The following is a 26,617-nucleotide window of genomic DNA, read 5'->3' on the forward strand; positions in this document are numbered from 1 at the left end:
ACACCGCCCTCTCCACCTCTGGCCAATGAGAGCTCTCCTCACAAGCTCAGCGGGCGCGGGAGACGGGCGGCCAGGGGCGCGCGGAGGCTGCGGCCCAATCAGCAGCGGTCTTGCATCCCGGCGCGGGGCGCTCGGCCAATCGGCGCCCCCGTGGCACGGCGGCGCGGCGCGGGGCCGGGAGGCGGGCGATGGCGGCCATTTTGAGCGGGCCGAGCCGACGGCCGGGCAGCCGCGGCCCAGCGCGGGGGTCTGAGCGCGGCCGGGGCCCGGGCGGCGCCATGGACGTGCGGCGGCTGCGGGTGAACGAGCTGAAGGAGGAGCTGGGCCGCCGGGGCCTGGACACGCGCGGGCTGAAGGCCGAGCTGGCCGAGCGGCTGCAGGCGGCGCTGGAGGCCGAGGGGGCCCGGCGGGGGCCCGGCGGCGGCGGCGGCGGGGAGCCGGCGCCCGACGGACACTGTGAGGGGCGGGGCCCCGCGGGGGGAGGGGGGCCGCCCCCCCGGCCCTGCCCTGCCCTGCCCTGCCCGCGGGCCCCGCCCCCCCCCCCCAGCGCCGCGCTCCTCCCCCCCCACATCACTGCCCAAGCGTCAGCGCCCCCCCCCGGGCCCGGTTGTGGGGGGCGCCGCTCCCGGGCGGGAACGCGGGGGGCCAGGGCGGGTAACAGGCGCCCCGAGTCCGGGGCCTGCCCCGCTGGCGTCGCTCTGTCGGGTGCGGGCGGCCGGTTACCGAAGTCCCCAGGGGACCACACCGGGGGGGGGGCGGCGCGTCGCCATCAGCGCCCCGAGGCCCCTGGTGAGACGTCGTCTGAGGTCCCAGCCCGGGGAGCTGCCCGGGGCCGTGGCTTGGGCTCCGCAACGGGCCAGGCAACTCCACCGCAGCTGCTGGGGACCCGCGGGTTCTCCCCGGGCTCCCCTTGTCGTGAGGGGGGCAGGTGTGATGTGCGACCCCAGCCCCGCGGCGTGTGGGGCTAGTGGTTAGAGCAAGGGCCATGGGACACGAGTAGGACTCCTGGGTTCCAGTCCCAGCTCTGATGCAACTAACACGTCCCCCCCCCCCCCACCCCCATCTTGTACTGAGGTGGAGGCATAGGAAGTGTGTGTAGATATACACCCGATAGACCTCCACACCCCTCATGAGGAAATATTGCGTCCTTCTGCCAGTTGCGGATGCTTATTTGTTGCAGCACATGGGTTTTGGTCCACAGCTGGGTCAGCTCCTTGCCAGAGTAGTTCCTCGTTTTGTTTTCTTGTTGATGGATTTCGGCAGATGGGAATCCTGCCCGCCCTGAGGACACCTCCTCTAGACTTCTGCCAGCGTCCCCCCATTCGCCAGGTGGTCAGGGTCTGCTTCGGTTGTAGAATTGGTGTTGGCAGGTGCGCGCTGTAGAACAATGACTAGTCCGTTCTCCTTTTTTGCTGGCCTAATATTCCTACATGGTGCAAATGTACGGCTGGCGGAGCTACATGTGCAGGTGTGGAGATGTCTGGGTAATATACAGACTGAGCTTAAAAGACAGAAACTGAACTGCCCCTCAGGGATTCTGCATTGGGAGTATATATGGGTCTGGACTTGCTAGTCGTCTTACCATTTTATTATATGACACTTCAAATCATGTGCAGGAATGTTCCCTAAATCTCTGGTGCTGGGAAGCATGTGTCCCTGGGCAGCTTGTTTACTTGATAATGTCCCTTTGAAACATACCTTTATCCTTAATAATGGTGCATCTTGTACAGGTCGCTGGCATGTGGTATTTCCATGTAACTTGCTAAGATACCTCATCATGCCGTGAAAGGGAATGAGCCACCAAGCAATATTTCACTAGAAGACACTGATTTGCTTAGGTTCTGCACCGAGATGCTCTTGCTATATCATTGCTGAATTTGTTTGACGGCCTCTGAGCAGATCACCAAAATTGGCTGATTTGCATTTCGCCTGGAAGCGGGTGTTCCCTCCCTTGCCACTTTCACGTTTTGTGGCTCTTGGAAAGTAAATAGCAAGTTATCAGTCCTGCTCCTTACATCGCTGTCATGAGGGTCACAAGTCAATACTGTACATGTGGGAAGTGTTGTCTGTCATTGTTTGCTGAAGTGTTGGTTCGGAGACTCTCCTTACTCTGGGATTTCAGGGTTTTGTTGTTTTTAGTACAAACTGGGTTGTTTCCACTGGAAAAGTTTTGTGGCTGAAACACATGACTTTTTTGCAGTGAACAAGTGATTGGCTTCTTTGCCTTCATGATAGCTTTCTGAGAGTGCTGGGAGCCAGACCTGTTAGTCTTCTGTGCATAGGTCGCAAAAGTTGCAGGGACCAGTTCCCTGTTGATAAAGTGCTGAAGCACACTTTTCCTCTGCATATGCTAGTTACAGTCTGTTGTAAGTACCGGCCTTAATGCATGCCTGTTTCTATTTGAAGATGCTGTCGACAACAATACTCATCAGAGTGACCCCCAGGGTTATCAGTCCTTCGAGCACTGCAATATTAAACAGGAGAACGAATCCAAGTATGAGAGGAGATCTCTAGACCACGAGCGTCCGGTCTTACACTCAGGTAACATTCATTTTAAAGTCGGCCTTATCAGCAAAACTCCTTGAAAAGTAAGATTATAACGAATGGGCATGTAATTACTGCCTTAAGTCACTGTAGTGCCCAGAGCTCTCCTTTGCTGGTGGATCGGTCCCTACCAGAAGAAAGAAGCTTTCTTTGGTCCTCTTCCCCTCCCTTCCATTCCCCATGCTATGTAAGGCTTTGATACAGGTTTGCAGTTGTATTGCCCCATTGTGTGGTGTGACCAAAGAACTGGTTTCAGTCTGACAAGCACTAAAAAGGTAGCATCAAGGGATGGAAGCTACACTGATCTGGCGTCTGAGACTTGAAATAGCCTGTTCTTAGACAGCTCTCCGAAACCCTCAGCTATAGATCAGTGGTGCATTTATGGTCCAGCGTTTTGTGGTTGTTCAAGGCTAGAAACAATTTCTGCATCCCCTGGGGAAGCTGGGATTTTGATTCCCACCGGGGTACAGCAGCTGAATGTATTGCTGCCAAAAAGATCACAAAACATCAGCCCTTAAAATGACATCTCTCTGACCCCCAGCTTACTTGCTGCCATCCCCCAAGTTTGCAGTATTTTGCAGCCTAATAGGGCTAGAAATAATTTGGGACCAGTATGCTGCCAAAGACTGGTCCTGAACATGCGATTAGGAATAGGGGAAAAAATGGAGCCCTGTAATGTCTTTTAATCACACTGGGGGGAAAGGGATGAATGATCATAGCGAAACTAGCCTGGGGAGTGGTGGGGGAGTTGTTAACATTGAGCTGCTCTTGGTAAAGGCAGAAGAGTCCCTGTCCTGTCATGGGTGACTGGAATATTTTAATCTCACTCCCTGTTTTGAATGCAGAGATGAAGACAGAAGTGAAGCAAGAAGAACCAGCTCCTGGCTATAACATGCCGGCTCCTGGCTATAACATGCCGGCTTCTGGCTACAACGCCCCTAGCTACAATGCACCCTCCTCTGGCTACAACACCTCTAGTTACGGTGCCCCCAGCTCTGGCTACAACGCCCCCACTCCTGGCTACAATGCACCCCCCTCTGGCTACAATACGCCTGATCCATCTCAGCCCAGGCAGCAGCAGCAGCCACAGGGCCGCAAGAGACCTTATGAAGAGCAGCGAGGGCGAGGGTATTACGAACACCGGGAAGATAAGAGGTGAGCTCGTGAAGGGAAACCTGGATGAGTCTCTGGCTTATTGCGGTTAAAGATGTTAATTCCTGGGCCAGGGGCTAAGGAGGATCCTAGAAGCTGAGTTTAGAAAGAGCTGGGAGCATAGCTTGTTGGGTCTGTCGAGGATTTTGCCAAAGGCCAGCCATTCACTTTCACTTCTTTCACGCTTGACCTAGTGGGTAGAGCACAGGACTTGGACTCAGGGGACCTAGGTTCTATTCCCAGCTCTGCCACTGGATGTCTGGGTGTCCTTGGGTGAGTCATGCCTCCCTGTGCCTCAGTTTCCTCATTTGTAGAATGGGGATAATGATAGTGATGTCCTCTGTAAGGCGCTTTGAGGCCTAGGGATGAAAAGTGTTCTAATGAGATCTAAGGATTGCTGCAGTGGGGTTTGGGCTTTATTGCTTATGAATACTCCGGCACAGTGAGTGACCTGGCATGGCCGTTATCACAAAGATTGTGGGTCTCACGGTGTCTAATGTCCCACATTTAAGCAGGGTGTTAATGGCAGAAGGTAATCTGGCTCCGGGACCTCACTCCAATTGACTTTTTTTAAATGTTGCTTTTAATCTTGTGCAGTAGCAGAGAGGAAGAATTGTCTCATGTTTAAATCTCAGAACTGGGAGTCAGGAGATGGGGCGTTTAGAGAGGACCCTTCCACTGACTTCCTGTATAACCAAGGGCAAGTCACTTAACTTTGTTTCCCATGCGTAAAATTGGAATCCAGCATAGCTTCATGAGGGTGTTATGGAACTTCATTAATGCTTAACAGGGAGAACTTTCAAAAGTACCAGAGACTTAGGCACCCAGCTCCCCATGCCTTTCAGTGGGGCTTGTGTTCCTAAATCCCTTAGGAACTTTTCAGAAATCTCCTCCCTAAAGAGCTTTGAGATCGTCCTCAAAGGAAGTGCTAGAGAGGGGGAAAATAACACATGCTGCATGTGAGTGAGTGTTCACCTAACTTGAAATAAGAATTATAAAGTGGTATCTCCTGTTAGAACTTTTTGTTCTTCCTGTTTGTGGCAGGTTCTCCCTTGCATTTAGGTTTGGAAGGATTAGATTTTTATCAGTAAAAGTTGGCAAAGATTGATTTCATCGAACACACAAATGAGCAAAAAAAGTCCATTGATAATCAGGGTGGGCAAAGTGAGAAAAATGCTGCTTGAGAACTTACTCGTTTGATTTCAGGTTGTTTATTTGGTATATTTTGACAATAAAGGTATAACTTTATAAAGCTTTAATTTTTTGCATCTCAGAGTCTGCTGTTATTAAATAATCATTGACAGCTGCCCCTGTTGTCTAACCCTCCAGAATTTCCCTCAACTGTGAACATTTAAATAAAGTTAAAAGCAAATATATTATGTGTCAAAATGATAAACCAATAAAAATCCAGTTCTGCCACGCCTGCTTGTATTTAACAAAGTGATTGTCCGTGACATTTTTTCCATCTAGTCTTAGAGTTCATGTTTGTTTTAAGAACAAGTCTGGTTCTGTGTTCCCCACACCTTGTGTGGTTATTGACAATGGTGTGTCAGTTTCACCAATCTGATCTGGTGGTGTGTTACAAGCAGTTTGTACAGGGTCAATAACTCTACCAGATGCAGGGCCTAATGTAACATCCCCTGATGAAATCCTGGAAACTTTCAGTGGTGGGGAGAAGGGTTACTGTCAAACCTTCCTGGAGAGCCTCTTCACCTTTGCTTTTCTAGTAGGAGTCTCTGGTTGCAAATCCATACATAATCTGTCTCAGTGAAAGCCTGACGGTTCTTAAATCCCTCCAGGCTTTCTTCCCACCTTACTTGCTGCTCTTTGTCCCCAGAGCTCTGCCCTGCTGGTTGACATGAGTAACGTTTGTGCCTTTGTGTTTTTGCTCTAGGGGCCGATCTCCTCAGCCTCCTGCAGAAGATGACGAAGAAGAGTTTGATGAGACACTAGTGGCCATTGATACATGTGAGTGCGGGGGACAAAGAATTGTGGCATCCTGCACCCCAAATACCTTTACATGATGGTCTCCTTTCTGCCTCCTCTTCTCAACTCGAAAATTATCCAGGATAGCAAGACTAGCTTTCTCTGGTTCGACTGGAGGACTCTTAGGGGGTCCCAGAGATATACTGGCAGCTTTCTCTTTCGATCACTGAGGGGCAGGGCTATTGTGCCTTTAACATAGACTGCCTTTCTCTCTAGTGCTTACATATTGGAATTCAGAGTCCAAGGCCAGAAGGGACAACTGTGATCATGTAGTCTGAGGACTTCCCTGAATTCTTTCCTGTTTTAATTAAAAAGTGTTAATGAACACAGGTTTTAAGTCTGTCTAAAGATCTTTCCTGTTCCCTTGTTTATTTTTCGGACCCTTGAGATGTCGTCATCTCTCATGTCCTTATCTGGCCCCTATCACGGTAGTACCTGAGCGCCTCGCTTTCTGCAGTGTCTTGATCCCCCCCCACCACTCCAGTGAGGCAGGGGGTGCAACATAGGGATAGGCCCTTCCGTTATCCCTGTCTTACGTCGGGATCTGAGGTGGAGAGACAGTTTATAACCCAAGTTCCTCCTTGTGTTAAGACAACGTGTAACAGGTGGCTGAGAGAGACAAGCATGTCAGGGTGGGGGAATGCCAAGAATAGGGCTTTTACTGTATTATGGTAAGGCCTAAAACCTCATTGTGCGAGATGCTGTAGCCATAGAAGGTGGTGTGCGGTTCTTAACCAATCCAGTGCGCTGATCACCTCCGTATGGTTCCAGTTAACAACCAGACCTCCTTGTCTTCTAGATAATTGCGACCTGCATTTCAAAGTAGCCAGGGACCGATACAGCGGCTACCCGCTGACCATAGAAGGCTTTGCTTATTTGTGGTCAGGCGCCCGAGCTACCTATGGAGTGAGGCAAGGGCGAGTCTGCTACGAGATGAAGGTAAGAGCAGCATGCTGCCATTAGCAACGTGTAAGTCACCATGAATGGTAACTTCAAATTTCATGTTTCAGAGTAACAGCCGTGTTAGTCTGTATTCGCAAAAAGAAAAGGAGTACTTGTGCCACCTTAGAGTTTGTATGTATAAGAACATCTTCTGTATTTTCCATACCAGCAGGAGAGTGGGGTGGGGGGAGAGAAAACCTTTTGTAGTGGTAAACACCCATTTTTTTCATGGTTTGTATTGTATAAGAACATCTTTTGTGTTTTCCACAGTATGCATCCGATGAAGTGAGCTGTAGCTCACGAAAGCTTATGCTCAAATAAATTGGTTAGTCTCTAAGGTGCTACAAGTACTCCTTTTCTTTTTTCAAATTTCATGTGCTAGAGATCTTCCAGTGGGGAAAGAGAGCTGGATGTGGGAGCATTTCCAGCAGGAAACAGGGCTTAGCCATGAATAGGACTAACAGCAAATAGGTTCCTAAAGACTCGTCTGAATATCCAGCTTCACCAAGGGGAAGGAGTAAGATGAAATCGTAATCTTCACATGTATACTTCATGCCTGTTTTCATTGCAGCCTACGTAGTAGACATAGAACGCAGCTTCCCCCTGAGCAGAGATAGGGACTGTAGAGTAACAATGCAGATTTCATTCATCTCCTTCCGGCTAGAGAGGAATGTCTATCCTTTAACCCACGTCTCCTTTTTCCATGGAGGTGCCGAATTAACTGATGGTGATCATTAAATCCTCTCTTTTCTCATCTGAAGCAGCAAGCCCTCTTTTTTCCTTACAAGTAGCATAATCAGCAAAATTGGCTTCCTTTTTAATATGGTCAGACTGAAATCCGTCCACTCCTGTTGTGGGGCTAGTAACTTCAGTCTAGCCTTATCCCTCAGGCAGACGTCAATTGGGTCAGCTTGCAATGGCTTGGTGACCTGGGGTTCTTTCCCTGGTGGCTGTATCTTGTCCTCTTGAGTCTATAGCTTCATTTTTCTAAAGTTACAAAAAAAAGTGTGAAGTGTAAGTTGCTTAGCACTTCACAGGCCTAAAATGTAAATCGGTGCAGGGCAGTCTTCAGGCATGGGCAGAGAGCCTGAAACTAGCTTTAAAGAGATGACTGTCTTCATTCATTTCGGTTTGGTGTTAATTCTGATGCCTATTGATGATGCACTGCAGATCGTAGCATGGGTGCATGGGGAGGGATGGCCAGCTGTCCGGTCTGGCCTCGTTTTGTTTTGAGTCATAAGTGGACAGCCTTTGGATTGTGGTTGTAACATGGGAAAGCTTTGGCGCTCTTTCCAGTCTGACCCCTGGTTGATCGGGCTACCAGGCCACTTCTGTAGCAGAGCTCTCTGTTCGCTTCCGGGCACTGTGTAGTTCCACTCCACACAGCTGGAAGCAAAAACCTTTAAAACTGGTTGGAGCAGGAAACAGGAATCTTCCCCAGAAGAGCTGTGAGGGCACCCGTACCTCCCCACGCTCACTCGGGACTGTCGTGTGCGATCTGTCAGGTCAGACCGTCTGCATTGGGATTCATGAACTGAAACAGTAGGAAAACACTTCGCCCAGTTACCTACAGGGAGGTCTCATTTCCTGTCACCCTCCGTAGCTGATTTTATGAGCCTTAGCAGTAACACACAGCAGTCCTGTCCTCGTGTTCTTTCCCTTCTCCCCCCCACCCCCCCGTTTGTCACATAGTCTGGAGCTGGGCAGAAAATTTCCAATTAGTAAAGTGGAAACTTACAAACGTCGGCTTAACTCAAGTCATGCCTTTAGCCAGTTCCTTACTGCTGCTTCATGTAACACAGAGAATTATTCCAGTAATCCAGGCTGCTGGTGCCTCTCAGCTGTGGTCTGTTAAAGCTTCTGAACAGAAATCTGGGGAAGAGATCATGAGTACAAGGAGCTAGGACACCTGGGTTCTAATCTCACTGCGTGTTGCTTCACCTGTTTGTGCATCCCTTTCCTCATCTTACAGATGAGGCTAATAGGAACCTATCTCCCAGTGCTGAGAGGGTTATAAAGCTTTTTTAAAAGTACAGTCCTGTTCAATTGCAAAATGTTACTTACTGCGTCACTACGGTGGATTCGGATTGCCTCACCAATGTTATGTAACAAACCCATGGTTGTTAAAAAGCGTTCAGCATTTCATCTTGTGCTTCTCTCAGCTTGGGCTGTGCAAATAGCCTTGTCAGTTTCTCGTTCATTTCCGTTCTGCTAGTCAGCTCTGGTGTGCTAGTACCTTGTTTGTCAGCCCTTTATTCTAAGTCAGTTTTCGCACACAGCCCCCCCTTACATTTACCATAAGAGCGTATGTGACCATGATTCTAGTTATACTGGCGTGGGGCTGGACTAGATGTCCTCTTGAGGTCCCTTCCAGCCCCATGTTTTAGTGTGTTTCAAGGGGGTGACCCAGAACACAGTGACTTGAAAAGTCATGGTGCGGGGTGTGGGTGAGGTTTGGGTTGTAATAAAACATTCAGTGCCTTGGGGGTCGCAACCCACGGGTGGAGAAACAGAGTTACTAGCACAATGGTTCAGTGATCCCATAGCTTAAAAGTTGTTACCCTGAGAAGTCTTTAAACCTTTGTGGAAACACTGAATTTTACAGACCCTGAATTTGGGATCACATTTTACTGCGTGTCCCTTTGCTTTCGTGGCTCTAGATGAGACAGGATTGTTAGGCTGGTAATTTATTTCTCTGAAGTGTCTGTCCCTGGTTCTTGAATAGACCACTCCAGGCATTGACTTTAAAATGTAAAAGGTTTTTTGTGAACCCTCCAGTTGTTCTGGGCGTGAAGGTCATTTCAACCTTGTTTTCTGTCCCCAGATCAATGAAGAAATCTCTGTAAAACACCTTCCTTCCACAGAACCTGATCCTCACGTCGTACGCATTGGCTGGTCCCTGGATTCTTGCAGCACTCAGTTAGGTAAGAGCTGCCGCAGCTTTTCATGTGCGATGCCAAATAGACACATCACGTTACTTCTGTGGTGCACTGAAATGTAAGTAAAGTCTTTGATGTCACTAATCACCATGGCACCCAGGTGCTCATGTCCCTGTATGGGGTGGGAGGTGTACTCTGCCAACACCTCACTAACTGTGTATGAGGGTATTTTCTTCAGCTCTTGGTTTGCTCCAGGCGTAGCCAGGTCATTCTGCCACTGTTAGGGGGTGGCTTGCTCAGCCCTTTATCAAGAGGGCCGTCCACTGAAAATGCCCTAGCCCCAGAGACTCTTCTCTCTCTTCTGAAACAGGGCTGTGATGCTGGGAAAGTTGTAGCCATGTGCAGCTAGCCAGGGCTGGCAGTAACCCTGAGAGGGCAGAGCAGGGCCTGTAGCCTTTCTGTTAGCCCTCGGTTAAGGAAGTGGCATGTGCAACCCTATGTTTGAATTGGCCATGACCAAGCGAGCCCCTTGGACTCTCTCTTCAGGGGAAGAGCCCTTTTCCTACGGTTATGGAGGCACCGGGAAGAAATCCAGCAGCTGCAAATTCGAGAACTACGGCGAAACATTCTCGGAGAATGACGTCATCGCTTGCCTTGTTGTGAGTATCTGTTTTCGCTGCTTCCAGGGGATGCCCCCTTGTGCTGCCAGTGCCGCCCATCTCCCTCGTAGGCAGCACGTCCTGGCGTGGAAACTGACCTGGCCGTACATTCCACCAGCCGCAGCCCTGGGTGACCTGTTGGAGCTGCGGAGTTATCGGTGCCACTCTTTAAAGTGCATTCAGTCACTTCATTTCCATAGTCTCTGTTTAAATCTTTTGGAGCAGCTGTAGCTACCCCACCCCCTTCCCTCCTCTACAGTGCATTATTAAATATAATGTACTCTGCTGTACTCTGCCAGCACCTCACTGACTGCTCAGAAAGGTATTTTCTTCAGCTCTTGGTTTGCTCCAGACATAGCCAGGTCATTCAGCCGCTGCCACTCTTAAGGGGTGGCTCCCTGACCATGTCTGTGTAACCATGGCTGTGGCTGGGTTGAATCCACACCCTCGGGAGCTAAAACCAGTGAAGGAACTGGGTCTCTAGGAGTTTGCTACTGCACGTCTGCCCATGGTCCAGACGCTAGAGGGAGCTAGAGTCACGCTGTCAATGTGGGTTACATCTAGAAAAGGAACCCGTCCTCTCAAGGCCGTGCCGTTTTCTGGTACCACCCAGTGTGCTGGTTTGTTCTGTGGGCTCAAAGGGGCACCCGCAACTTAAACCATCACTTCTGTCTGCCGCGTTTTGTCCGCTCCTCTTACCTGTGACGCCGGAGGCTGCAGCTGAGGGAGGAGCTTCGCGTTCCGCTTCCAGGCTGCTTACTTTGTGCGTTTGACTGCGCTCTGTCTAGTCATTTTCACTGAAATCAGCCCACTTCCTCCGTCCCCTCTGCAAGTGCCCCATGGGAAGAGAAGCAGCTTAAAACCCCAAGACACTGACAGATATGACACTGAGCCTGGTGCTGTTTTCGCCCCCCAGGGGTGTTAGCGTAAGTGGTGATAGGGGAGAGCCCCCTGCTATAGGTCGGGCTTCCTTGCAAAGTAGTGCTGGGAATCCACATCTCCGCACGCCCATCTTCCTCCCCTCCTGAGTGTCCGGTCACCGACTAGTTCAGTTCGGGGCAGAGTCAGAAAGCACCTGTGGCAGTTACTCAGACCATGGTGTGGTAATGACCTCCCCCAGGGGCACTGGGCTTCCATGCTGGAGCTGTCGGTTGCTCACTCTGTGCTGGCTGACCTGGGAGCGGGGCCTCCAGAGAATTACCTTGCCAGAGCTGTGCTTGCAAATGGCTCAGAGCCAGGGGAAGGGGCTGCTTTGGTGGAACCAGCAGCCGCAGGGTCTTTCCCGTGACGCTGGGGGTGCTGTCTCGATGGGTGACTGTGACGTTAACACACATTTGGGTAGTGCCGCTAGTGTGTGTTGTTCAGACAGTAACTAGCTCTGTTTACCACCGCCCTGGCCCTGCATTTACACGGACTCTCTTCCCCTGTAACTAGGACTTTGAGTGTGGGGAGGAGGTGGAAATGTCCTTCATGAAGAACGGGAAGTGGCTGGGCGTGGCCTATCGGGCACGGAAGGAAGCTCTGGGCGGCCAGGCGCTCTTCCCCCACGTTCTGGTGAAGAACTGTGCTATCGAGTTCAACTTTGGGCAGCGGGATGACACCTACTTCCCCGTCCCCCCAGGCTTCACCTTCATTCAGCACGTTCCGCTGGCCGAGCGCATCCGTGGGACCATAGGACCAAAGAGTAAAGCAGAGTGTGAGGTGGGTGTTTTGCATTGCGCTCGGTGCTGTGTAGCTATATAAGCCACGCGCTTCCTGCCATGAGGTGATTACAGTCAGAGTGTAAGGCTAGAGGCGCCTAGGGCTAACAATGAAACCGTTCCCATCAGCATGAAAGCAGCACCAAACAGCATGCCGGCTGCCTAACCCTTGAGTGACTCGTAGGCATCCGGGCAGAGGGGAAGATTAGAGGGTGTTTGAAGAAGGACACCATGCGGTGGCTTTTTACTGCCGTCACTTCCTGTGACCAAAGATCTGAGCGGGGGTCCATTACCCCCAATATCCTGCCTCCAATGGCCAGGATCTGCTAGATAAGAACTTGGGGCAGGAAACTCTGCCATTATGGAATAACTTGCCACTAGCAGGGGGCTGGCTCATGCTGTGAAGCAGGGGGCTTTAGATTCCTTCCACCAGTCTGGTTTAAATTGCTGTTCTCATTCTTCATATAAATCTCCACTCCTGCTCTCAGTTCTGCTAAGCCCTTGGACTCAGTGGCCCCTTGTGGCAGAGAGTTCCTCAGGCTAGCGTGCGTCTCGTCCAGGAGTAACTCTATGGCATCACTAGAAGGGAGAGAAGCAGGTATATTGGTTTTTAGTAAACGTTGCCATGTTTTAAAGGCACCGCAGCTCTAGTCAGCTGAAGGAATGACGATTCTGCAGCGTGGTGTAGGTATCTGAGCACATGGGGTTCTGATCCAGACTCAGACCAGCTCTCTTGGTGCGTGGGTTTTCCTAGCTGTGAAATGGGGATGAGCTCAGATACCATGGTGATGGGCACGCACTAAATAATTGGATGGACAGAGAAGAGGAGGAGGAGGGTAAAGTTGTGTAGCCTTGTGGTTATGGTGCCAAACTGGGAATCAGAAGTCATTGGTTCGGCTCCCTGCATGACCTTGAGTAAAGTCACTCCCCTGCCTCTGTTTGCCCCATGTAAGAGGGAGTGTCTGTCTGTCAGAGGAAGTCTTAGAATTAGTGTGTGGAAAGGACGAAGCGCTCAGTGTTGTTGCAACAGCTGATGCTCTGTGTGTGTGTTTCAGATCCTCATGATGGTGGGGTTACCTGCTGCTGGCAAGACCACGTGGGCCATAAAACATGCGGCTGCCAATCCAGCGAAGAAATACAACATTCTGGGAACAAACGCCATCATGGATAAGATGAGGGTAAGAGATGAGCCCTCGTCAGTAGCTAAAAGTCTCCCACTTCTGCGCGTTGTTCCTTCTCCAGTGATCAGAGGGGTCGCTGAGTTGGAAAGCAGTCGCTCCTGTATTAGACGTTACAGGGGAGCGCTGCACCTCTCTTACTCCTGGTCCCAAATCAGCCTTTTCTTAGAGCAGATTATTCGCTCCTTTCATTCCAAACCCTGTAAGTGGTTCATACACGTGAATTGACCTCATACGCCCTGCACAGTGAAATGGGTATTGTCCACATTATGTAAATGAGGGAAATGATATACAGAAGGTAATTGGCTTTCTTTGGCGTTGTTGCCACAACTCAGAAAATAATCCCAAGAAATCCTGACTCCCAGCCCTCTGCTTCAACTGCTAGACCCTATTCCCTGCCTGGAGCTGGGGATGGAACCCCGGAGTCCTGACTACAGCCCCCTGCTCTAACCACTAAACCCCACTCCCCTCCCAGAGCAGAGAATGGAACCCAGGAGTCCTGACTTCCAGTCCTGTTCTGTAACCACTAGCCCCCACTCCCAGTACTACCTCATGAGGTGCTGAGGATCCCAAACCTGCTGCAGCACGCGGACCCCGCACTGTAATCTGTACCGTTTTTCCCTTCAAGGTGATGGGACTTCGCCGCCAGCGCAACTATGCGGGCCGCTGGGACGTCCTCATCCAGCAAGCGACACAGTGCCTGAACCGCCTGATCCAGATCGCCGCCCGGAAGAAACGCAACTACATCCTGGATCAGGTACAGAGTCCTTCGCCCAGCCGCCTCCCTGGCGTCCGCCTGTGTGCGTGACCCGTCGGAGCGGGCCCTTGTAAACGGGCGGTGCTGCGCACTCAGGCGTACCCAGTGCACTGCAGAAGTGTTATCCATGTGCACATACGTATACACCTGATGTATGTCTGGGACTGAAGGAAAACTCCCACTGTAAGGAGCACACCAGAGAAATGAGGTTTAAAACATTCCGTGGTGAGTAATAGGAAGCGCCCCCTTAGCTTAACCACACACAGCTCAAAATATTGAGTGCTTTTGGAACTGAATTGTTCTGTTTAAAGTGTATCCAGGTAAGTGGCCGTGCAACTAAATAGTGGCTTTTCAGGTCCAGGAAGATAGGCTAAGGTAAGTGCTGGTCTCTGGACGTTTCCTAGAGTGCCCAGGGGATCCGTGAGTACCACCGGTGAGTAGTTTGTTGTCTTTTGTTGGCATCAGTGTCCTGAGAAGAACAGGTAAGCCCATGTGAGTAGCAGCCAGGCTGGCATCGCTCAGGGTTATAGGAAACCAGACTTCCCTCCCGTTACACATGCAGGCTTAAACCTCATGGCTGCATTTTCAAGCCCATTAACTTTAATGGGAATGGAGCATCTCATTCCCTTAGGAGGCTTTGAAAAAACTCACAAAAGAACCCTGTTCTGAAGAGTCCAGCGGCTCTGGATCTTTATCACCTAGCTGGTAGTTTTCCCAGCAATCCGTAAAGTTCGTTGTGTCCATCTTGCTTTGGGTTAAGGCTTAAAGGCAGGTCTTCCTACGGCCGCCACTGTTCTCTAATCGTACTGCTGATGCAGTTTTCTCAGAGATGTGGACAGCATTTAGCGTCTTCCCTTTAGCGTCTTCACTTTATTAAGACGGCGCTAGCCATATTGGACGGTAGCACTCGGTTTAGTCTGTCCCTGTTAACTAGGGCATACGTGTAACTGACCCGCACTTATCGGTCAATTCTGTATATTGAAACCTGAACCCTGAAATGTAGAATAAGTGTCTGAGGATTTTAAAAAACTAATGAAACCCAATTTGGCCTAAAAGGTGCACGAATGAGATCTTTCTTTGCTTCATCTGTCTAAAATTCTGAATCCTGGTAATCTTTCCTTGTACAATATTGATTAAATTTGCCTTGAGCCTGCAAGTGAGATCTGGGTGCCAAGCAAACTATAGATCGTATGTGGGGTGAGGAAGTGTCTTCCCCTCTTGGGGCTGGAGAGTTGTGAGTGTGTCGGTGTCTGGAAGGTTTGGATTTAGCTCCTGCTGGTTTTAGTATGAGATTTCCGTTTACATGATAGAGAGGTGAATGCAGCGAGGGGTTGATGTCGTGTTAGAGGTTTAAGCATGTTTCCAATACAGCTGGCTGCTTTCTTGATGAAGAGAGAAAATATTTTTCCACAGCTGCTATTGATTCTAAAACATTTAGGCATCTCAGCACGGAGTTTAGACTAAAGCAATGTAGTCTGTGAACTCTGATGTGGACTGAGATCTTTTACTCTTTTTAGGCAACTCTGCATTTCACGTATGCTTCTCAGGCCTTGTCCTTCTGTTTTCTTACGGGTTTTCTTGAATTGTAGCTTTTTGCAAGGTTTAAATAAGATGAAGTGTTAGTGACTCTTCTATTTTAACTGTAAAACTGAAGAGGTGGTTTCTGACCTTCTTGTATCTGAAGAAGAAAGCCAAAAAGATTGTCCATGTAAACATCTTTCAGTTCGCTGCTATGCGTTGATGCGCGGATGCTGTGGGTTTTTGTAAGCTGCTGTGCTTTAAGGCAAACTCCTTTGCAGAAGTGCGTTTACAAACACTGTGTATCTGTCATGTAGATGAGTTTAATATTTTTTTAAAACCTTTAATGACCGAGGATTCAGGAAAGTTGTCGTGATCTCTATTTACTATGTGTTCTCTCTGTAAAACTTCCGTGATGTCAGCAGTAGCTGAAAAGTCTTGGCTGTTAACTTTTGAAGGTTCCATACTTGTTAAATGGCTGTGAGTTGCATCAGTTTGCTATATATGACAACCACAATGATCTGAATCTGATAAAGGTCCCCCCACAAAATTACAATGTTGTTTTGGGACATTTTGTGCTTTTCAGTCCCAAAGGGCATTATATATTTTGCTGAAAGTGTCGTGGGCTCCTCACTGCGTATATATGGGTTGGCTCCTTGCCTTGCTTAGGACAGTGCCCCGTTGCACCGTGGCTCCAGACTGGCTCTGAGAAAATAACGTGGCCCGTTGAATTATCATGCTTCTTGTGGAAGTTAGGGGAGACGTCCAGCTGTGTGCCGACTTAGGAGAGCCGGTGGAAGCACAGTACAAGCTGCAGCCAGCCAAAAGATTGCCAGAAATCTGGCTGGCCAAGCCGACAGGCTAAGCCTCGTTTTTGCTTTGAGTGTGAGCTAGCCCTCCTTTGGGCCGTGCTGGCGTAGTGCGTCCCCTGCTGGGGGGCAGTGGTATAGCTAAGGGAAGGGAGCCTTAGCGCTCTGAGGACGAATGCATTGCTGATGTTTATTTCATTGGAATTCCAGTGAGCGGTGCAGTAGCCATGTAAAAGATTCAGGGCAGGTCCTCAGCTTCTGTAAAACAGATGCTGATGGAGCTACGCTGATTTACACCAAGTGAGGATCTGGCCCAAATCATTGAAACCAAAGTTCCCTGGCTAGATCTGGTGCATTCTGGGAAGATAGGATCCCCAGACCATTTGGAAAACCCTGCTCCAAAAGCAGGGATCTCAAACTCAAATCACCACGAGGGCCACATTGAGGACTAGTGCATTGGCCTGAGGGCTGCATCACTGACACCCCCTCCCCACAGCTACCCCGGCTCTGCCCCTTCCCCACCTCTTCCCCACCCGAACTCCGCCCCCTCCCTGCCCTTATTCCAACCCCTTCCCCAAATCCCCGCCTCTTCTCTGCCTCCTCCCCTGAGCGCGCGGGTCCCCGCTCCTCCTCCCCACTCCCTCCTGGAAAGCGCTAAGCGCTGCCAAACACTGTTTGGTGGTGGGAAGCGCCTGGAGGTAAGCAGAGGAGCGGGGACGCGGCGCGCTGGGGCGGGAGGGGAGGCAGCAGGGGAGGGGAGCTTGGCAGTCGCAGAAAATAACTTAGTGGGGTGAGGGGAGCTTGGCGGGCCGCAGCAAATAACTGTGGGCTGCATGTTTGAGACCCCTGTCCAAAAGCATGAGTGAGACCCGAAGCCCTGGGCCCTGAAAGGTAACCAGTTAATGGACAGAGCTGTGTCCTCAGAGAACTGAGATTCTTGGCTGCATTGCTCTTATTTAAGGGCATATAGGTCTCTGTGATTGGCTTAAAAACGGTGTGCTTGTGACTGGCCTTGGGCCATTCCCAGCTGTCACCTTCCTGCCTGCAAGGTAACCGGCAGAGCGTGGGGTAGCAGGGGCAAATCCCCAGGTAGGAAGTGAAGCCGGGTATCTGGGTTCTCGGGTGTTCACACTGAGCAGCAGCAAAAGTAGCTTAAGAAGAACACTCCCCTTCTCCCTTTCCAGTGTTCTCCAGGCTGAGCCGGGGCTCAGTATCGTACCAGCCCGTGTTGTGTTCGAGGGAAGTGCTGCTTGCCACGCTGTTGGCATCGGCCCATTTCCTGGGGACTGGGGAGAGCAGCTCAGGGTCCCCTTTGGAACCTCAGACCTCACTCCTTTGTTGACCCCCAGTCCTGTGGCCCCTCCCTCGATCGAGGGGCAGGCTTTGCCCCTTCTGCTGGGCCATCAAGTAGGCCCAAAGCTCTTGCTAGAATGAACCTCCTCTGGCGTGCTGAATAGTAACCTAGCTGCCTGTAACTGACAGCAGGGGGTGAGAGCTTAGCTTTAGGTGCCACTCTGCCTTGAAAGGATGCCAAGAACTTGGTCCTTGTTTATTACATGCAGCCTAGGCTGCTGCTGGACCCAGTTCTGTTAGTCTGCTGAGGGCGGGAGGCGGCCGTGCTGAGCGAAGCCGGAGCGGCCAGCGGTTGAGCACGGGTTTGCTGGATGCTCAGCTTGAGCAGTGGTTACTGTGGAGTGCCTGGTGACCGCATGCTGGTCTGGCAGTGAGCGAATGCCTTTTTGCAGCAGTGTTCTGTGTCCTTGTCTCTCTGCTGTGGCAGTAGCTGCGGTGGTTTTTCCAGCTGTGGATATTCTCTCCTGCTTTGGGAGCAGTTTGGCCCGGTCTGGGACTGGCGCTTGTGTGAAATTTTATTTCCAGCTCATCACCACAGTTGAGCATGTACAATAGGTGCTTAAGGAAACGGAAGCATCAGTGTTTCAGCAACGCACGTATCTGGGTTTCACTGGCCTGTCGTGAAGATCTTAATCACCTGAGGAATTTTAGCTGAATAGATACTTGCATTGCAGAAACCACAACTGGCATCTGTCTGTTGAAAACCATTGCATACCTCAACCAGAGTGTGAATGTAGTGTGTGAAATCCCCAAGGAGGAGATGGTTAATCCCATTTTATATTAGAACTAAAACTGAGGCTCAAAGCAAATCAAGATGTTGAGGTGGGAAATGTGCTTCGTGACAGACATGTAAGGAATAGTCTCATTAAACCAATGAGAGTGACATGATTTTGCCTTAACAAACCCATAGGATGAAGTCCACCTAAATGTCAGTTTTTAATAGGAATAAAGTTAAAACATGCTGCTTCAGTTTCCCTGTTTAGTATTAGATCCCATCTTTGAAATCAAGATGCCTGTATACCTAGTGGTACCCCCGCTGTCATGGCCATCCTCCCAGTGAAGAGAGCATCGGTTAGGAGCCTTCCTCAAAATAGCGTATGTAAGAGACGGTATTTGATGAATCTACCCCACTGCAACACAAGACAGTGGTAACATCTGAGCTCATCTGGGAGACCCTCATGCAGTTGGAAGAACGCTAGCAGCTGTGCAGTCTAGCCGTGTGAGTGCTGGTTTAGATGGCTCAAAGCTCCCTCCATCACCAGCCTCTGATTCCTGTGTATCGCGCCTGCTTCTGTTCTCCCCTTCACTTTCTCGGTCATTCTTAAAACAGCCAGCCTGCAGGAGCATGAATTTTTACCACTCCTCGGCAGTCATTGCAGAGAATACAGTTGGTGAAAATAAGCCGGGGGAAGGGGTGTCTCTAGCAGCTAATCTGCACTGTTACAAGTTAGAATAAAAGAAACATTGGGCCGGAAAGGCCCTCAGGGGTCCATCTCCTCCCCCCGGCCCTCCTGGGCTGATGTAGGATTAAACAAACCTAGACCATCCTTGACGGATTTTTGGAGGTGTTTTAAAGAAGTGGTTGGACAGTGATGGGGATTCCACAACCTCCCTGGGTCAGCTGTTCCAGGACTAAATTATCCTTCGAGTTAGAAAGTCTTCCCTAATATCTAACCTGAATCTCCCTTGCTACAAATTAAGCCAATTACACTTCTTGTCCCATCCTCGATGGGCATGGAGTATGAATGATCGCTGATGTCGTCTTTATAACAACCTGTGACCTGTTTGAAGACTGTCATGTCCCATACCCCCTCTGCCCCCCCCCCCCCGGCCCTGCCTTCTCTTTAGACAAAACATGCCCAATTCTTTCAGCCTTTCCTCCTAAGTCATATTTTCTAAACCTCTTATTTTTGTTCTCCCCTGGACTTTCTCCAGATCGTCCATGTCTTTCTTAAAGCTGCTCAAAAGTACTGGACAGTCCCCCAGCTGAGGCCTTGCCAGCTCCTCCTGCCCTAAAATAAGATTTTTAATCCCTAAAAAGATTTAAAATCAGTTGAATACTCCTAGCCAGCCTTGTGATATAGGGGTTAACCCCAGTTTAGATGGAGAAACTGAGGCACACAAGGGCCGCGACTTGCTTAATGTGTTGATGTCAAAGTCACACCTAGATCTCGGATGCAGCTTTCAATCCTGTGTTAGCAACCATGCCTTTCAGGTGCTTAAACATTAACACTGAATTCCCATTAGTCACACACAAACATTCCTTTCAGTGTGCAGGTCTGCATTCAGCCTGTCCAGCTTCCCACTTAATCACTCGCTTATTTGTAAAGAAAGCAAACACATACCCTCGTCTTCATCAGTCTCTCTTGGGGGAAGAAAGCAATGAAAGATCTCATTTGAATTGCAAAAAGTACCAGATATGGGCGTTCTAGTTCTATCTCCCCCCTCCCCCCGGCTTCTTCGCTGTAAAAGGTAGGTTAGCCGTCCAGGGTTCTTCACAACCATCTAAACACACAGGGGCGGGGGCACCATGTCTTCTTTCACCATTGCAGGCCACAATGCTCTGTTGAAAAAGAGAACGCCGAATAATGAACGGTTTTTGCCTCTTCTTTGTCACCATTGCTAGACAAATGTTTATGGATCTGCCCAGAGACGAAAAATGCGTCCTTTTGAAGGTTTTCAACGCAAGGCTATTGTAATTTGTCCCACGGATGAGGATTTAAAAGATCGAACAATAAAGCGCACTGATGAGGAGGGGAAGGATGTGCCAGATCATGCAGTGTTAGAAATGAAAGGTAGGATCCTAGAAACAAACCAAACCGATCCGCAAACCACACGCGGCCAAAAACCCTGTTGTGTTGTTTAAGAGCTGGAAAGAGATTTATTTTTGGTTTCAAATGCTGACCCTGAGATTGATCTTTTGTCCTCCCTTCCTTTCGTCTCACTGTGGTCGTCTTCCATCTGTTCTCCCCCTATGCTTCTCCTCTGCCCTTAACAAGAGATGCTATAAACCCACGGTGCCTTTTTTCCAGGGGGGAAAATGTTACGTATCTTTCACGTTGTCCTCCCGGAAACCAATAATCAGAGCAGGGCTGAGGGGTTGTTTTTTTCCTCTTCCCCCCAACAACAGGAAACCCTTTCCCTCTGCATTGTTGGCTGTTTTTTCACAGCGAGATCATGATTCTGTCCAGATGAAAGTGACCGCCTGGTTCCTCTGTGGCTGCATTTCTCGCGGCTGGACACCAGGGGGCAGGAGAGGTGACTGGTACTTGGATGCAGTGGAGACTGGAGTGTGTGGTCCCCCGTCCCCCCGCCATTGGCTGGGGAGGGGATGACATCATGCATACATCATTTTTTGTGGTTTCTGGTGTCTCTTTCCTTCCTGTTCACTTCTGCCTTCCGATCTCTTGCCTCCTTTGTGGTGGTCCGACGCTGTGGTGCAAGGCTGGGCTCCCATGCGCGGCAGCCTTTGTCCCTCTGCCAGGCTGCTGCTGGCTTGCTCACGTCTCTTGTTTTCTCCCCTTTGCCCTCTCGCCGGGCCTGCCATCCAGCCAACTTCACGCTGCCGGAGGCTGGCGACTTCCTGGATGCGGTGATCTACATCGAGCTGCAGCGGGGGGAGGCGGAGACGCTGGTGAAGCAGTACAACGAGGAGGGCAAGAAAGCCGGGCCCCCGCCGGAGAAACGCTTCGACAGCCGGGGCGGCGGGGGCGGCTTCCGGGGCCGCGGCGGCTTCCAGCGCTTCGACAGCCGCGGAGGCAGCGGGGGCGGCCCGCAGGGAGGCAGTCGCGGCGGCTTCCAGAACCGAGGGGGCAGCGGAGGCAGCTTCCGGGGCAGCGGGGGAGGGGGCAGCGGAGGAAGTGGCGGAGGAGGAGGAGGAGGTAGAGTCTCAGCTGTTTCAGAGCCCAGGGTCCGAGCTGTTGGCGGGAGGGGTCTGAGCACGGAGCTGGGCCGATGCTGCGGTCTGAGGCTGGTCCTGGGCTATCAGCGCAGGGCTGGAGAGCTGAGTTTGGTTCCCGTTCCTGCGCACCCCCAGGCTGTGCTCGGAGGGTGGGGTCTCCCAGGTGCCTGCGGGGCTCACGCCCCATCTCTGCAGTGAGGGCTGCTGATCCTTCCACCCACCCCTTGTCTAGTGAGACTGTGAACTCTTTGGCGCAGGGAATGTCTGTCTGTGCAGCCCCTGGCCCCGTGGAGGGGGAGGCAGGCTCGGTCAGGATCTTTGCAACCCCCAGTACAATGCAGGGGGGACAGTCTCAGTGAGTGTCTGTGCAGCCCCCAGCCCAATGGCAGGGGTCCTTATCAAAGCCAGTAGGTGCGAGGGGGGCTAATCCTCACTTCTTGGGGAGAGTGGGCTGCGCTGTCTTTGAAGAGCTGCCGTGCAGAGTGGTTTTCAGGTGCTGGGCCCAGTCGCATAAACAGCCACAAGGGTTTATCAATGAGATTTGTTCCTCTTGGGTGTAGGGGTGATGCCTGGTGACAGCCCCTGCTTTCTCTGCTAGGCTTCAACCGGGGCAGCTACACCCAGAATCGCTGGACAAGCGGCACCAGAGACAACAACTCCAGCCCCCGGGGCAGCTACAGCCGGAACACCCAGCCACAGAGCAGCTACAGCCCCGCTCGCAACCAAAGTAGCTACAAGCCTCCCAGCAGCACGCCCCCCACCACCAGCAGCACCCCCAGCAGCTACAGTCAACAGCAGCAGGTCAGAGAACCCATCAAGATCTGTCTGACCCCACCCTGGGGGGAATGTTTCATGGCTGTTCACCCCAGGGCAGCTCCGCCGTTGACCCGTTCCCTGCAGGGTGCGGCTGTTGGGCCGCATGGAGAGCACCTGGGAATGGTTGTCAGTGAACCATGCAGCACAGTAACAGTCCTGTCCCTTTCATTTACAGCCAAGTTACCCCCAGCCCTACACCCAGGCAAGCTACACCCAAGGAGGAGGGTACACTCCCAACTACAGCTATGGAAGCTACAGTGGTTATAGCCAAAGCTACACCCAGCCTCCACCGCCAACAGCACAGACGTACAATCAGCAGAACTACAACCAATACCAACAGGTAGGCGGGAGACAGGCTCTCGGGCAAGCGGTCACCTGGCCGGAGGGTAGGCTAAGGGTGTATCTGACCGCAGGATGAATTGATGCTTGTAGGGATGGAGGAGGGGCCCATGCATAGGACTGGGGGAAGGAAGTTTCCATGCTTCACCCTGGCTCTGGCTGATTTGCTGTGAGCTTGGGCCAGTCGCAGAACTCCCCTTTGCCTCCTTGCTGTTAGCGGAGGAGTTGAGGGTTAGTGAAATGTTTGCTGTGTCCCTGGGAGAGATCAGGCAGGTGACTTCCAGCTGTAGTTGTCCTAGGCTTGAATTCAGTCTCTGATGCTGATTATAGAAATCCGTTTGAATACTGATCTGTTGGCTTCCCACACTCCTTCCTGGTGCCTGAGGATCCATGCGAGATGCTCTGGCTAGTCGTTTAGAGAGCGTGCGTAATGGTACTTTTCGGAAGATAATCCAAACCCAAGCGTCTCTGCCCCAGAGGGCTTAGTCCTGAAGCCTCGTCTTGACTTGTACCGTGCCCAGTTCTCGCTGTAGGCTCAAGGGAATTTACCCCACTCCTAGGCAGGGTTAAGCAGCACCCCTACAAATCCCACCTTCCAGCAGTATGGCCAGTCTGCACGCAGTGTTAATTGCTGTGAAATCAAGTATTGCAGGCCAGGGCCATCTGGGCCCCATTGTGCTAGGTGCTTAGAGCCATATGCGTGCCCCAGGGGAGTACCAGTCCAAAAGGCCAGTGGTCCGGTGCTGCGGGTGCCAGATGTGCAGCAGCACCTCTCCTGGGCACAGGGCATCTCAGAGCCTGAAGCTCCAGGATGAAGAGGTCAGTCAGTGACACCCCCTCCTCGGGCGCAGTGTGGGGCTCTGCCATCAGGGTGAGCCCTTCGGTGCAGAACACAGAGCGTTCTTGGTGCGTCCCCAGCCTGGGGAACAAACTCCCCCAGGACCAAGGATCAAACCTTCCCCTCCCAGTGCCAGGCACACTTCTCCAACCTGCCTCTCCCATATAAAGACAGCAACTCAGATATGTAGAAAGTCCCTTTCAAAACACTCCACTACCCGCCTGCCCCTGGGGAGTCAGTCACGTTGCGTAGTGCGCGCAGCAGGAGAATAAGAACAGCTCTTCCCCAGCACATAGCAGATCTCAGAGCACTGGCCGAAGGAAGTCAGTCTGGCTAGCATGGCTGTCCCCATGGCTAGCAGAGGTAAGAAGTTGCCGACGGTCACCCAGGCCAGTGGCAAGTCTCTTGACGGCTGGGCCACGCCTTGACTAGGTAGAGTCGTGAAAACCCTGGTCTTGCGGGTTTGCCCGGGTGTCTGAAATGGGTAAATCCCCAGAACGAGCGCGGCCTGATTCCTGGTGTTAAAGGGTCTGGTGATGCTGGGGGCTGCCTGCCTCGCCCGCACACTGCCCAGGGCTAACTCTGTCATCTCCCCCAGTACGCCCAACAGTGGAACCAGTACTATCAGAACCAGAGCCAGTGGCCTCCGTATTACGGCAGCTATGACTACGGGAGCTATTCGGGCAGCTCCCAGGGAGGCTCCAGTGCTCAGTGAAGGCCAGCAGGAGCTAAGGAGATCACACCCCTGCGTCTTTCTCTGGGAGCGGCCTGCAACCACTCAGGAAACCGCCGTGGCTCCATCAGAGCGGTTCCTGATCAGCTTTGGAAACAGGCAAGGGAAGTGGAATCCCCGCCCCTTGTTTTCTCTCTGTAGTTTTGACGATGAATGCGTTTCCTTGTACACTCTCGACAGACAATGGCATGCTCCCTTCTTCCTACCCTCTAAGAAAGTTGCATTATTTCTTTCCATGTGTTTAATACCATCTCCTTTCTATTTTTTGACTCTGAAAATGGTAGGATCTTAACCAGCTCCCCTGTTCTAGGTACTGTACTCCCAGGCCAGGACTCTCCTTGTCTAAAATCTCCAGTAGCAAAGGGCCAGCTGTGGCCGCTGATAGCCTTCTCCCTTCTCCCCTACGCTACACAATTGTGCTAGTGAGAACTTCCAAGCTTTCAAGACTTTACTGCAGTTCAGTGTCAGTCTTTCCTGGAGGTGTTTTATTCATCTATTCTGCAAAACGTTTTTAAAATAAAAAGAGGGAGGGGAGATGGCTGTTTTATGGTAATTATGCTTTTTTTTTTAGATTTTATGTAACTTTTTACCGTGGGTCAGCAGCTGTTAATATTTCATCAAGATAACAATTTCTTTGCTCAATCCGGGTGAGAAATAAAAGAAACCATCTTAAATGTGTAACTTTTTATACAATGTCTAAGTTTCTGTAACTTTGCACATGCTTTGTTTTGAGTTGAATTGTAACAGCTTTTTGTATTTGGAGAAAGAGTGAATATTGAACTTTAATGTCTTGGTGTTTTTTCTTTTCCCCCTTTCATAAATCCCCTGGGGTTTTTTAAAAAAAAAAAAATCTGATTAACAAGTCCCATCCGAAGCCTCTACTTCATGGAAAATAGCAGGCAGATTATTAGTAATGGATCGTATTATATGTCTGCCACAGTTCTTGCATACTAGCTGCTGCTTAAACCGTCTGAACTTCAATCAATGGAACACTTCAGCCGATTTATGCATGAAAAGTGTCTTTTAAAAACAGCTTTTCACAAAACCTTAATGTCACTCAGAGGTGTATGCAGGGAGAGTTTCAGAAAAAAGCTTTTTCAAAGAAAGTTTGTTTTTCAAGAAGGCACATTCTCTGGCTGTGTTTCCCAAAGAGCAAGAAATTGATTAGCTCCATCTCCTTGGCTTTTTTATAAACTAATGTGAAATTGATGCATCTGTTTTCATTACCTAGGCTTAGTGAAATGCAAACTAAGTGGCATAAACAGTGGAAAGTTAACTAGATTTTTAAAATATGGGGCCAGATCCCCAGTTGATGTGGCCCATGAATTTTAAATTGACTTACATCCCTTTTAAAATCCTTCAGTAAAAGCCACCTAGTGGCTTTTAGACACCAGAGGCTCAATTCACCACCACCCTTCTTGTTTCATCACTTACCAGTACAGTCTCAAGCAGCATTTCTGTTTCTTTGCCTAGCGGTGAGTTTTTATTGATGGACATACTTTTTGGTAGTTGGTGTGTGTGCGGTGAAATAGACCTTTATCAGGGCTCTACTCCGTCCAAGCCTACGCCAATAGGCAGCAATTAGTGACCCTCCCTTCTTTAGAGCTCACTTGCTCTCCTGTTAAAACAGCTCCCTTCTTCGGGGCAGAGGTGAGGGAGGCAGACCAAGCTGCGTCGAGCCCCACACTTGCTAAATGAGTTAAGTTTATAAAGTGTGGAGGACAAAGTATTCTGGGAAGGTTCCTTGTGCACAGCTGGAACTGAGCCCCTGGGATCATTCCAACCAGCGTAGTATGATGCGATGGATGCACGAGCCTGATCTGAATACGATGCCTGGGATGTGAAAATCTCCCCTGCCCCTCTTACACTGCACTCTGCCCTCGCTGTCTCAGAATGGTGGGGCATTTTGACACTTACCTCCCTGGTAAAGCACAGAGAGAGCTACTGAGGGGGAAAGAACAGCATGGTGTAAGAGCTCAGAGGTAGCTTGTGCAACCTTTAAGGGGAATAAAACCTGCATCTCCAGGGAAGCCTTTTGTGGGTAACTTGTCCACCAAAAAGTATAGATCCCCCTGCTCTCTTCCCTCCAGCAACCGGAGGGACCACCAGCTTGCTTCCCTGTGCAGCAGTATCTTCCAACAGAACGTAGCAGCCAGCCTGGGTCAGAACTGTGGTCCATTTATCCCAGGGTCCTGTCTTCTGACCCTGGCTGGTGCAAGAGGCTCCAGAGAGAATGAACAGAGCAGGGCAACTGAGTGATCCATTCCCTGTTATCCGCTCCTAGCTTCTGGAAGTCAGAGGTTTAGAAACAGCCAGGTTGTGGCTGTGTCCTTGACCATCTTGGCTAATAGATGCTCCCAGTCTACGCTCAGTGGATTTTCAGTTGGTTTCTCCTGCAGTCTGTACTGCTGCCTCCTCCCTACAGGTGTATTTTCCCTGGGATTTCACGGATTATAAAGCCCTGAACCCCCTGGGATGGTCTTCCTCCTGTACAATAAGCCAGAGAACCTCCT

The 26,617-nt window shown here is 50.7% G+C and overlaps 1 protein-coding gene across 1 annotated transcript; it reads left to right on the forward strand.

Annotated features, from left to right (window-relative positions):
- The first annotated feature begins 204 nt into the window (after nt 1-204).
- On the forward strand, nt 205-24,890 carry HNRNPUL1 (heterogeneous nuclear ribonucleoprotein U like 1). Its single transcript, XM_077840712.1, has 15 exons — nt 205-456; nt 2,407-2,541; nt 3,390-3,699; nt 5,591-5,664; nt 6,482-6,621; nt 9,449-9,548; nt 10,050-10,162; nt 11,597-11,863; nt 12,918-13,040; nt 13,669-13,797; nt 20,104-20,272; nt 21,029-21,358; nt 21,977-22,179; nt 22,370-22,534; nt 23,970-24,890. The coding sequence occupies exons 1-15, from the start codon at nt 279-281 to the stop codon at nt 24,084-24,086; spliced, it is 2,553 nt and encodes an 850-aa protein (XP_077696838.1). The 5' UTR covers nt 205-278; the 3' UTR covers nt 24,087-24,890.
- Nucleotides 24,891-26,617: the final 1,727 nt, after the last annotated feature.

This window comes from Eretmochelys imbricata, chromosome 23, assembly GCF_965152235.1.
Source record: "Eretmochelys imbricata isolate rEreImb1 chromosome 23, rEreImb1.hap1, whole genome shotgun sequence".
In the NCBI taxonomy this organism is placed as follows: Eukaryota; Metazoa; Chordata; order Testudines; family Cheloniidae; genus Eretmochelys; species Eretmochelys imbricata.